Source organism: Opisthorchis viverrini (genome assembly GCF_000715545.1).
Source record: "Opisthorchis viverrini unplaced genomic scaffold opera_v5_37, whole genome shotgun sequence".
NCBI lineage: Eukaryota > Metazoa > Platyhelminthes > Trematoda > Opisthorchiida > Opisthorchiidae > Opisthorchis > Opisthorchis viverrini.
Genome location: NW_008751693.1, coordinates 1,155,948 through 1,169,879, shown reverse-complemented (window position 1 = coordinate 1,169,879; position 13,932 = coordinate 1,155,948). Strand labels below are relative to the sequence as shown.

The following is a 13,932-nucleotide window of genomic DNA, read 5'->3' as shown; positions in this document are numbered from 1 at the left end:
TCTGGCATGCGAAGCACATTTCATAAGCAGCATGACCTATGAAGGGTGGGTAATTCACCAATCGCGAGAGAGTTTCTGCTCCCTAAGACCATCTGACATACCTCAGCTTTATAATGCGATGATCCCACCGGACCCGACCAATGCTTCGGGGACACCAATGGTCCAAAACTGACATCTTTCAAATCTTCTATGCACGTAGAGGCTACGTCTCTGATCCATAGAGCAGTACGGAACACACTGCTGCAGTGTAAATCTACCCTTGACAGACAAACTGACGTCACGTCGGCGCTGCTCCAGAATTCCCGATTCGAGAAGTAATCTCATCTCCAGCCACTCGACCAGAACTTATGTAACTACCACGCTAAAGAAATTTACGACGTCGATTGGCTCCAACGCAGTATTGCTGCAGCCCTTTGCACTTTGTTGGTGTGGAGCGCACGCCTAGTCGTGTGACGAAGTTATTTATGTTATTTTGGGTGGTTTGCATTTTTAAAGGATCTAAACCAAGAAGAGCGATGTCTCGGGAGCAATTCGACCCTCAAGCTTTCAGAGACAAGTGGAGAAACTTCAAGCAACACATCATTGACAGGTTTGAAAAGAAAAGATGAGAGATCAGCCTTATCTTGCACCATTCTTCCAATCTTTCATCTGTAGCACTATTCTGGTGCCTAATTGCCATGCTAGCCGAAGGTTGCATGAGGGCTGGGATACTGCCAGGTCGCCCAAGTATAGACAAGGGAAGTCGAGAGGCAGAGATCGGGTTCGAACCACAGACCTTCCGATCAGTAAGTTCGCGCTCTAGCCACTTGGGCCATCTCGCCTCTCTTACACCATTGGACGTGGTGAACTAAGGCGGAAGCTTTTCGTATACCCTTAGCTGTTAACAGGAGTTCGAATAAACTGTCCTCATAAGGGATGTTAATTTGGACTCACTTACTCGCCAGACACTGCCAAATTTTCCTGACAATTGACAGAATCAGAAGCCGCTTTCATATCCAGAAAAACGGTGAACGTTACGACTGAAGTCAGACTGATTCTTCTGTGATTGTCATACCCACTATGGGTATGGGTATTACCTTTGATTCTCGTGTGTTGTGTGGGTCAGACTTCTGTCCGGAAATGGAGGCAACTAAATTAGTCAAGCGGTAGCTTAACCCCTATCCTTGTTGAATGCAAGTTGGAGATCATCTGGATTTGGAATTCAGTGGCACTTGAGTCAACGTACGCTAACATAAACCTCTTAGGCCTCATGGCTTTCCACGTTCACCGTTCAGGATTCTAGTGCAGTTGCCCGATTCAACTGAGTGGCTATGGATGTCTATGAGAGTTGTTCGGTGCTTGGCCCAGCGATCGGGCGTTTCCCCTATTCAAGGTGGTCGCCACCTTGATCCTTGATGCTTTCGCTCACAGGCGGCTTTCGTGGAACCGTCGCGCGGTGTTCACGACTTTCTGCGCCATTCTATTTCCTTATTCCGCGTCCACCAAGTTTCACGATTGGCATGCTTGCTCAGTCCTACTTCGTGTCTGATACTTTTTCGTACTGTATCATGTTTTGGGTTGTGGGGAACATTTCTTTGAGATTCAAGCAGTGCCACTGTTCTGTCTAATATTCAGTGCCTGAGCGGTTGGGAGGGAGTTAAGAAGACGTTTCCGATAGATTCGTTTAACCGTGAGATATGTCAACCTTTCAGCTTACAAAATTGCGGTGCGTTGTACGTTTTTAGAGTTAGGGGTCTAACTATCGCGAGTGGAAGCTGTTAAACTCTCCATGACAATCGTCATTGTTGTGGTTTGGTGTGAACAGCATATCAGGATACTTAAACATTTTGAATGGCTTTTAAAGGAACTATCCAACACATGATGGTTTTAGTGACTGCACTTCATAGATAATGAAACCCACCTCATACTTCGCAAACCGGCTATCCTGAAAAACCCTCAATCAGTGCAGCATGAAGTCGCTTTGGGGAAGGCTAGGTCATAAATTGCCGGTGGGTCCCGTAGGTCGTGCTAACTTATAGCTTGTGCGCATCTAGGCTAATGCCTCAAATGCGTGACGATTCCCTCTTATGCCGACACTAATAAAAAAAGTAAGTTGGCTGAAATAGCATTGGACACAGTTTGTTTATCCACCTGATCAATATGTACCTTTTTCATGATAGCTCCTTCTTTGATTACTGGGGATTTCGATTAACTGTTGCACTAAAATATCGATTTTCGTATTCGCATTAGGCTAGTTTACATGTGGCTCACTGGTATCCGATGCAGATTCGCCTGTTAACAACAGTTGGGGGCGATATGGACAAAGTGGTTAGAGCGCGAATTTACTGGCCGGAAGGTCCGTGGTTCAAACCCGACCTCCGCCTCTCGACCTCCCCTGTCTGGGCTCGGGCAACCTGGCAGTATCCCAGCCCTCGTGCTTCCTTCATGTGGCATGGCAGCTAGGCACCGAAAGCGTGCCACAGCTGAACGTCAACGACACTAATAAAGTGGTACTCAAAGGTAAACATGTATTCACGCCTAACTACCTTGTGTATGATTTACAATGGACAACTGCCTCCTACCACTTTTTTGCATCTCCAATGAACAAACTTGTAACTGAAACCACTATATACGCGCACCATCCTATTCGGTGATAGTAACAAGAACAACCATCCTTGTATTTGTGTTACCAGATCCTAGATTAACATGACGTTAGCATTGTATACTGGTATGCGGCCGTTCACGATGAGAACAAGGTAATCAAGCAAATCCCATGTACTTCTGGTCCTCAAATCAAAGGGAGTTCTCTAAGGCTTTGTGATGCGGTTGTTATCGGAATAATCCTAGAGACCATGGAGCCGTATTAATTTCAAAGGATCACTCTATATCTCACTCTCATGTGGTAGCTATTTGTGTGACATCCAAGCTAAGTTCTGGTTTCCTGTAACAAGTTAATGAAAAGGAGTTTCGTATGATTCTTTTATTCCCCCAGCTTTACACAACACTAGAAGCTTCCCGAACGTCCTCAACTCTACAGTGCCATTTGTGAATGCTGCTATTTAGCCGTATCTTCGGCTGCTTCATCAAATAGTAAGTATTTCATTTATTTATTTGTTACTGCCCGGACAGCTCGGGTGTAAGTTAATTACAGTCGAGCCTGTGAATTACGGTTTATGTTTAACTGATGCAGCATATGGATGTAACATATTTGAAAATCTGGGATGAAGTTTCATCAGTCTTTGTTGGACTTCTGCAGCGAATTTTGTCTATGGCAAAGAGGTACTCCGGTTACCTGAAGTTGTTTTTCGTATTTTTGCCCGTAATTCGTCTCGCCAATATTAATTTATGGGCGAATCAGTCTTGCCATCGGTTTATTTTACCCCTCGAGACGAAGCAGGCAGATTGTTGTAAACTAGGTATTTTGGTTAGGCTTATTGGCGACGTTCTTGCGATGTTTTGGCTTCCGTTTATATGGCTCCTGAAACCCCTAAAAACATCCCCATTTTCGAATAGCTTGTCGATTTTGCAAGACGCGTTCCAAATTAAGAACGACAGCATTTAAATTCTCGATATCACCAGGACTACCTTGATTAGTGGAGAGGTGAGAAACTCCAAGCACATGGTGTACTGCAAACGAATGATGCGGAGTTCCTATAGGGCCACTCAGATCTCGGGCGTCTATGCCACATATAAATAAAAAATAAAGATAGCCCTCTAGCTGTAACATCCTTTCTGTGCCTAGCTATCATGCCACCCGAAGGAAACACGGCTACTGGAATACTGCCAGGTTGCCAAAGCCTAGGCAGAAGTCGAGATGTAGAGGTCGGGTTTGCAACCCGGACCTTCCAGTCAGTAAATTCGTTCTCTAACCACTGAGACATCTCTCTCATATAAGTAGTTAATATTAGTCACGAGTCTTAGCACCTGACATAGGCAGCCAAATCTCACCACCAGCAGAGCCTGCAACATGAAGCGCTACAGAGCGGTGACTGTAATTTCGCCTTGGAGAACCGCGTTCCTTCCCGCCAAAATTACACTCCATCCTGTCATCAAATATTTTATTTGCTGTTTGGCATATTTCACTCCTCGGTGATGTGGCTCATGGTGATGGTATTATGTTCCCTCCATCTTATCGCACCGCAGGCTTGGATAATAATGTACCAGCACAACCTACTATGTCCGCTAATTTCGCCTACTTGGATACATGCTCAATCGAATCAATATTTTTTTATTTCGAAGTGTCCCCGGAGGTTTGGCTAAGAAATTACGCACGATCGTTCTGGATTCGTCTCATTGCGAATGCGGTCCCAAACGGACACCATTTATAACTAATCTTCTTACTTCAATTTGTTTTCCTATTTTGTACAGACTCGTATGTTGTATTATGAGCGAGGTTTATGACCACCTCAATGTGTCAGTCATTTGAGCTGCAGGCAGCTCAGTGGTTAAGGCGCGAAATTACTGGCCGGAGGTCCGTGGTTCGAACCCAACCTCTGCATCTCGACTCCTCCTGTTTGAGCTTGGATAACCTGACAGTACCTCAGCCTTCGTCTGACATGGCATAGCAGCTAAGCACCGGAAGGACGTTGCAGCTGAACGAATATTATCCCTATCGTTATTATTATTATCATTATTATGATTATTGTACCTGGCCACATTGCATAGGTTGAGCTTGTTGGGCCAATCTGCTACGAATATCAGAGGGCTTTTCGCTTCGTGATCCTAAGCCAAGCAGCGCTTGATCGCCTGTGGCCTACCCCCGGTCAAATGAAATCACACTGCTTGATTTGACTAATCATGGTGGTCAAGCGCCATTATGTATTACTGGTGTCAGCCAATTCACAGCGGAGGGTGCACGCCGTCACCTCTCACAACAAAATTTATTCAGATTGTCTGGGAACTTGATGTCACATAGGCTAGCCCACACATTCCCCGGGTGTCACAGGAAACCTACGTTTGGAAGCAGCCGACAACGCAAAAGTCCCAGTAGTCTGACTAGTGAGACTGGTTGACCATGGTTCCCTGGGGTCCAGCGAACGAAACATTCCGACTATCCAAGTGCGAACTTGGTTGTTTCTCATACCACTCGCTGGCGTCAGTCTGTAAGGTGTACTTGCTCACGTCTTTGGTCTATTCACCTATCATTAGTTTCGCTGTTTTATTTACATTTCTGTAGACCAACTCTTCCCTAGATTGAACTTTAAGCAAACCATGTGCGAGTGACTTACCCTATACTTTTGGGCCACTTTTAACTTAATGAACGTTCTGTTAACCCTCGCTCACAACTCATCGGTGCTTATATTTAATGGTACGATCTTACCGACCCGTGTTGTTTCACCGAGTACATCATCAAATAGGCCTGATTATCTCTATTCCAATTTTGAATTAATGAGAAGGGGTCAAAATATCCAAGTTAAAACTGGTTGGATTTAAGAAATAATGCATTTCGTTGAGACAGCAAGAAACCATAACTCACGGGGTGTGGACATTGCATTTCATTTTTTCGGTTGTGGACCCAAAGCAATTGTTCTTTATATGACATACAGCTGCAAGCAGCCGAAGAGATGACACGTTCGGCGAACTACGATCATTTGCAAACTACCTTGTTGTCAAGGTGACCAAACTGAGTCTATCGTGTATAGCGTTTCCAACTGAGTATGCTGCACAAAAATCTCTCCATCATCCGGTTGGTGCGGTATTCAAAGCGTCAACGTTTATTTTTTTGCATAACACCACATGTACGGTTGCGGAAATCTTCTACGGCTCACTGCCGGTTTTGCCCTTGAGGTTTGTTATTTGAGAGAAACCGGGGGCGGGTTTCCAGGGTTTTGCGTCAGGAGAACGATACGTTGTCCAAAGAGCGACGGACTGGGGAAATGCCAGTTTGAGTAGACAGGAGTTTCTAGTCAATATCTCCGTGCACACAAGGCCTCTCATCTAGTCTTGGTTAGTCACCTTACTGATTGCTAGCAACCTTTACTTTCGATTAAGCAGCTAGATTGAAAATGAGTTACCCGAGTTACGCAAGTGATCTGCTCCTATCAATAATGCTGCCAATGGCATCAGGAGTCCTGTGGTCAATTGCTGCGCGTCTGATTACTGCCAGCCTGCTAGTAATACTCTGTTCAGATGCTCGTTTTGAAAGATTTCACTCTTTCTTCCTAACGTAAATGTTGCGGCAACTGAAGGTGAACTTGCAGGTAGCATATCGAGCAGAATGATGGACTCAAGTACCTAGGATGAAATGTGACTTCCCTATTGATTGAGACGGTTGACCTAAATCTTTTGTCAAGTATAAACTGTCATGTGGTTGCCGTTGAGAGACAGAGGATTGCATGATTCGGTGAGGTCGTCTATTATGCCTTGCTGTGTGAAATAATGAGCCTTTCGGGACGACCGTTTGCCATGAATATTTCTTTCAGTGTTCTGTTCGTTTTTTGGTTGATCTATAGTGCATATTTGTGGCTCTGTGGAAGTGTTCTTACCAGGACAAGTTCATAGTAGATGAGTGCAATGACCTGTGAACCGACTATATCATTCATTTCTTGTGACCTTGCGACGAGCAGAGTGCCGAAGGATTCCGTCTGGGTGTCTACTTATTAGAACACAGTTGTCAGGTTTGCAATTGTGAGACACCGAATGCTTTTGTTATTATTACGGAGGTCAGAGATAAACTGATTTGTTGCTCAGACGTGAAAATTAGAGTATCATCAATTTGAGAGCGGTCGATTGCATCACAGCGTGTGTATCTCAGACGGAAAAATATCGACCAGAGCTGGGCCTGATGTACCATCCTTGGTGACTCGATCCAGTTGTCTACTAAGCTTTTCTTTCAAAGCGTAACTGGACATTTTCTGCGCACAACAAAATGAGATCATTGAGAAATACAACTGGAAGTGCAGTTGAATGTTTTGATACAATGCGATCACATAATTATTCAGTCGAACATTGGTCTATAGAGTCGGCGCCAGCAGAAAACATTGTTCGGGGAAGTCAATTGTGTATTTTGATGGACGACGAGGTTCATAAATTTCCTTTCATTGAGCTAGTTCTCCGAGTTGAACTGTTCAGAAATTGGATTTTGCTGTGTGCGGAAAATATTCAGCGCAACTTTGTAGGAAATGCGTATAGACAATTAGATGGGTGGATCGTCTGGTCCAACTCGGGCCGACCTTTTTCTGCCTAAGATAAAGAGGCAACTGCTTTACAGACGTGATGCTGGTAACACTTTTTTGCTCTGACCGGCGACGTAGTTTATATTTTATCTCTGTAATAGTATTCATCAAGACATTTCGATGTACCGTGAACGTGGTGAACAAGGGCCTATTTGTTGCGCTGAGTTCTTTGAGGCCCTTTCTCATTCTTGAATTAATCCGGCTCATCTACCAAAAACCCGCACAAGTTAAGTATCTGATCTACTCTTCTATGGCGTAAATGTTCTAGACAATTATATTGAATATTCGTTTTCCCTCGAGTAGAGAAGCGAATCGCACATCAGCCTCCAGAAAAGTGAACTCAACCAAGTGATTCTGTAATCGATTTCGCCTCAAGAGTTCGACTGTCAACCTTCGTTTGATTTTACCCTTCCACCAATCTGTCGGTTGGAAATATTGATTCTCACTAAAGTGATCCTCCATAAGGCTGACCGAAGCCATCCTCTTGGAGGAATTTCTTCTCAGGGAAATTTGGTCCTTCTGACTATGTATAGGTCTAAAACACCCGTTTGCCACCAATATCCGTATCAAAAATGTATCCACAGTTCCTGAAAAGTGGCACGGTCAAATTGAGATTCACTCATCGATCTTACCGTGTTAGGTATAGTGAGTGATAATTCGCAGTGCCGAATATGGGCCCAACTAGATCGCGAAACAACCTTTGCGCCTTACATTCAATTGAGGGACACCATAAATGAGGTATTCATTCGAAGTTGATGCGAATATATGGTTTTTACCAACGTGTTGTACAATATGTCCTGAGTTATTTGTTGCATTTGTTCTTACACTGAATTGGCCTCCTTTCTGCGTTCATCACCAAAGTTTGTTCGCAGTTTCTCAACCTCTGCTGCGTGATTCAAACGAGTGGGTTGCGACCATCCGCAATGCTGACATTGCAGTCTGATTCGTTTCCGACTCACCCTGTAGTATCCTTCATCTTCACGATTCATTGCCATCAAACCGAAACTGCCTGCAAGACCTCTGTGTTCTGCTATAATTATCTCCAAATGATCGCTCGCTCTTCGTTAATTCTCCAGACGCTTCCTGGCGCAGGGATGAAAACAGCCTCATTTTAGTGTGCTTGCCTCTACTAATAAATACTGCACAACTACACTCCAGGCACATTACCGTATACTAATGTACGAAAAAATGCCATTAAACAAACCAATAAGGTTCAGTATGACTTGTTTTCAGCCGTACGGAACTTATCAAAACGGAGCCGCCACGCGACACCTCCACCTGCCTCAGGTCTGACGGTTTCAGCTAAACCTGATAGAGCAACTGGCGTTATCAAGCACACAGCCCCCCAAAATTAACTCGGATACTAGTGTTCCCTTCACATCACTACCGTTTCGGTGGCCCTTACCGTATTCGCTCATTTCTATAAACACAGGGCTTGGTTTCTTCTTTCTAATCCGATCATGATGGCCACACATGGACATCTTCGTTGACAGAAACGATCGGCAGCGTAGTTCGGTTCAGAGTTTCGAGTATTCTCTGAAGCAGATTTTGTAGCAAAAAAAAACGGACGGAAGTAGTTCTCTCTGATGCATAGTTCTCCGCCACTACTTACTTTACTTTGACCCTCTTTGACACTCTAAAGAGGGATACTGATGATGAGTTTAGTTCAAATTAGCAGGGATTTTCCTCGTATGGGCTTCTGCTGGCGTTCTCAGTGTTGCTGATATCAATATACTAATTTTGATTTCCTAAAGGCCAAAGTTTTTAGTGGTGTACCGGTACCATTGATTAAAGTCGCAGTTCAAGCTCATATCTTCGAAGAGGGGACATCACATGTGAATTGGGTTTTCGGTCTCTTCAGGCATTGGTTTCTCATCAGTAGAGGCTCTTAGGTAAATAGATTTCATCGCTATCTGTTTGGTGTTCGAAACATTTGTGGCTCAAACGAGCTCACCAACATCCGATATTGGTGCTGCGCTAAGTTTTATAGCGTGGAGTGTGTTTATCAGGAGGCTATTTGCAAATCCCCTCAAAATAACCACTTGAAGAGTTCGAATTTATGAAGCGCCGATACACTATCTCTCAGTCGTGCGGTCGCGTTGGAGAGGTAGACGTTACGGGGAGGATTATTTGGTAAGAGTCCGGTATCTATCAGGCACAGAGTTTACGTTGAAGACCAATAAGCCTGTCACGCGGTTGTAAGCCGCATTTCCCTTTGTGCGCACAGTTAACACGACCCTCGATGTGCCTAAGGCACGGGACTACTATGCAAAACCACCTCAGTCCCTATGGTGAACGATGTTGAGGAAGCGGTGACAAATCTGACCATTTTTCCTCAACAGCAAATTTTTTTCCGTCAATTTCGATTGTCAATAATTTAAGCTCCAACTGTTAGATACTCTAGGAACAGTAATGTTGAACGAAGCCCTAATAGTAGAAATAAAGATCACGAGGCCAGGGCGGTTTCACGCCACAAAGCATATGGCCAATTTGCGTTGGTTCCAGCTACGGTTTATTTGAAATGAGGTTGATCAAAGGAGCGGCGGCCACATATTGGAGACAATGACCGGACCAATTCAGTGTCATCGAGCCGTTCTACTTTTGCGAGGTGAAGCTTTGGTCCATGAGCACAGTTGGTTGCATAGTTCCACCAATTGCTCCATATAACCGAGTACCGTTCTACGGAACCCAGTTGATTTACTCGGTCATGGGAGATAAGGGTGTACCTACTGAGCAGAAAACTACACGGAAGACACGATTGGTTGATCAATCAGTGTTTTCCTCATGGACTTTTCTCGCAAACGGTGCTGACTTAACAAATGTACAATTTGGTCATCCAGCGGTTCTTGTCCAGTCGATTCTGATTACTTGTCTTGTGGCGACGATCGCCCGTGGAGGTTTGAAACGTTAAAGAATAAATGTCCACCCCCGATATTCCGTTATCCTCCATAACTTAACGAGAAGACTAAAACCTTAGAATACCATTTTCCACTAGGTATTTTCTCGTCGGTCTGACGCTCTATACAGTAATCGTTAGATGTCATTCACTATATCTCTCCATTATTTTAAGTAGATTTCCATAACTTCATGACTGAAACTGGCTCTTCTTTTCACGTCACCTCTTCAGTTCAACTTGGAGACCAATTTCACGAAATTTCTCAAATAAAGAAACCCTCAACCATAGGTGAGCTTTGTACTTCTATATGATCAATATCCAGTGGCGGAGCCATCTTTTTATCTACAGATGGAGCTACCATAGTCTGCTGGCATCCCCCAAGAACCGTACCGTACGCGTCGACAAGAGTAAGTTAGGTGGAGTTTTTTTTACCTTCTAGCCGTTTCCACGAGACCTCGAGTCTCTGAGAGCACCTGCGTCCCCGTTAAATATCAAGTTAGATAAAATGATGGTAGAAAAACAAGGTGGTCCTACCGTCTTGGAGCTAACCAAGGCTTTTGGTCTTCCGTGGCAGCATTTTCGCCCCAGGTATGTATTTCTCTTGGTTCATATTTTACTTCAGGCCGTTCACCAAAAAATCTTCCCCGTACTCTTGGGCTCCACTGCGAGAACGCAAAGCTCTCTAATTTGTATACGTTCGTAGATATGGTTATATGTCCTTCTGTTCGATTCCGAATAGTTTTTGTTCCGGTTACCTTATTGGATGAGAATAGATCGAATCTGCGATACAATAGAGTGATTTTCGTGAGTTGAAATTCAACCACATCCTAGTGGGTAAACGACCTATCAGCTGTTCAACCTTGAGAGTCTGTCCTCCTGTTACTCGACTTTGGCTGGAGTCCATATCCTGGTGGAATCTTCCATCCGAACGACCTCGGACACTTCCGTTAGAATATTAACACAGATCAGTTATCGGTGGACTCGCGATTCAGATGACAACACACAACTGTGACTTTGAATCGATGCAAAATTTTTTAGTCAGACAGTGGCAGTTGCCACGTTTTTGTAAACCTGGGTAGCACTGGTTCCATGCATTTCCTGAAATAGGTTGATGCTCGACACCACATGACCAAATTATACTCGACCAGTTCTTTATCGGCGTATTTCGTTTGGATGTGCTCATGTCCTACAGCTCTTAGCTCGTTCACACTATTGAGCGTAAGACCAGGCTTTGTCCACTTATGTTCACTAATTAACGTACTAACCTGCATTCAGGTAAGCAAATGGTGGGCCGAACTAGCAAGAACAATTTTTGGTAGTGTTTAGCTACTAATGAGTAGGTTGGTTGACATATTTCTCGACGGCGTGCTGCTTCTCGGGATTGCCCATCAGGTTCGATAAGCTGGTTTAATAAAACCCGTATGTTGACTGTCATCCAAAGAATGTTCAGTCGAGTCTGAAGCTGCAGGAGCAGGGGTTATCCCCACGTGGGGAATTTAGCGCTCTATCCATAGTAGTTAAAGCATGAAACTGGTTTAGCTAGTGCGGTGTTCATTTAGACAATGAGTAATTTATTCCTGGCAGGACGCACTACTCATACGGTTTCTGAAATCTCTTCGACGACCCACTGCAGGTTCCGCCGTTCTCGGAGCGTGGGCATAGCCCAGAGTTTCCATCACCCTTAGATTTTATCTGAACACCGGGTTGTAGGAACTAAAAGTTATGCTAGCGCAGAACATAAGTTCGATGAAAAATCGAGGACCACGTCCACTTGGTGGGCCCCATGAAGGGCAGACCTGTATTGCGCTGTCGAGTTTTCAGTACCCTTATGAGTAGTGCGTGCCGTCAAGAAAATATACAGCAGAAACTTGGGGGCGAACTTTCTGCAGCACAATTAGTTGAAGTATAGTATAAACGTGGGATTCATTTGAGTCTCTCGTTAACCTTAGTGTGATTTGCAAATATTTATCTCGGGAATTCGTGCAACTTCATTGCACAAAACCACCCACCACGGATCATGGCGCTGGAGATTCTGCTTCCTCTGCCGTTTTAATTAACCACAAAATGCCATGTAGGCAAATAGCACGGAAGAGCTACTCAGCCTTTGTCGCTCCGTTTGCCATAAATTCTTCTCTTACCTAATGGTTGGCTTGGCACGAAGCTCCCTATCAGTCTGGTGCACAGATGTAACAATGCGTTTTGTTCGGCGTTCTGGTGGCAGTTACGTGGAGTAACAATGGGTGAATGTCTAAGGTGGTTCACCAGGTTTGTAGTTTTGGAACAAACATGGGTTACAGGCTCTTCTGATCTAGCTTTTAACCATCCGAGGAAACTGGCTTTAGAGATGGTGACCATCGGTATTTGCATTTCATCTCTAAATATTTGCGGGGTTTTGCGAAGTAGTATTCTTATATGATGATGTTGAGTCTGCAAAGTCTATGGCTGAGCCTGGGACTTTACCAGGCTCACCAGTTCATCTTTACTGATGAACTTTTTACACCACACAGTCTGTTACCAATTATTACGCTGCCCTCGAAAATATTTTTCCTCGTCGGCGTAAGATCACAGCTCTGGAAGGCGAAATGAAAGATCTCCGTTACAGAAGAATTTGCTCAATCCTTTTGAACCATCAGGTGATTAAATGGCGTGATAACAACAAATGTTGAAGGTCCTCTTGATGGAAGTGTCTAGAAGATAACAGGTTTGTGTAACGTAAACATAATATTATATAGTGCGAACATAGGAGAACGCATCTCGGGTAATTTAGCATGCACAAGCTCTCGAGAAGTCTGACTGCAGTGCGCTCGAATACTCATTTTCATGGAAGAAATAACAAGATGTGTAAGGCAGACGGGTTACTCTTGGGATATGAACAAGGAAGACAAAATGGTGGGGGCGGGTCTGTGGAAATTGTCAACAATATTGGCGATGTATTTCACGAACCAAGTGCCTAAATTTACGCGACGGGCATGTGCAGAGTGAAGCCAAGGTGGAATCAATTAGTACCAGTGTGTTTCATGAAATCTGTTTTTCTGAAAAAAATTACAGGTCAGAGGGGGGAATGGATCGGCGCTCTGTGGTGAACTAGGGTGCTGCACGGATCAATACATTTGTAAGCTTGATCATAGGTATGTAGGCGGTTTGGTTCCTGTAGTGTGTTTAGCAAGAAATAGCATAACATAAGCAATGTGTGCTTGCACATATTTAGTGCAATATATCGGTGCAACTCGAAAGGTACATCCAACAGGCAGGTATATATCCTCAAAATCGGCCTAAAAAACGGCGTGCAACAACCACTCTATCGGTGCTATCTAATATGCATGTGAGTGCAATAGAAGTAACAGGAATGATTAGTGATGAGAAGACTTCAGAAAATGCCAGTTAAATATAAAAAAAACCTGCTGTATGAATTCGTTAAATTTAACCTCAAAATATCTGAAAGCCGCGATGAACGAGACCTTGTTTTCTGCCTTACATTGCGCTATGAAAATTGTTCAACTAAAATTTCACGCAGAAAATCGCGGTGAATGAAGGTATTATGGGACCACTTGGCTTTCGTCCAAGACTTGGCTGAAATTTCGCATTCAAGGTCGGCAGGGAAAATCATATTTATCTCCAACTAGGCTAGTAGTGCGCTTCTAACTCATTGGTTCTTTCCATTCTCCCTCCCTCGAGCGTTGCCTGGATGGGGCAAAATCACTTGTTTTCCTGAGCGAATTAATGGGATGGATATTTTGAGCCTCATCATCATCATCAAAGACAGCAACATTCGTGTTGGCACTGACGCTTCACTGACGTACAACCATAAAGTTCGTCTAGTTTATATATATATATATATATATATATATATATATATATATATATATTTGTATTCAAAACCCC

The 13,932-nt window shown here is 43.9% G+C and overlaps 1 protein-coding gene across 1 annotated transcript; it reads left to right on the top strand.

Moving 5' to 3' along the window:
• Positions 1–2,582: 2,582 nt before the first annotated feature.
• On the top strand, positions 2,583–10,736 carry T265_02842 (hypothetical protein; the record flags this gene model as incomplete). The annotated part of the gene is made up of 5 exons (XM_009167186.1): positions 2,583–3,069; positions 10,282–10,338; positions 10,373–10,457; positions 10,490–10,638; positions 10,673–10,736. 5 exons carry the CDS (start codon positions 3,029–3,031, stop codon positions 10,734–10,736), a joined length of 396 nt encoding a protein of 131 aa, XP_009165450.1.
• Between the last annotated feature and the right edge of the window lie 3,196 nt (positions 10,737–13,932).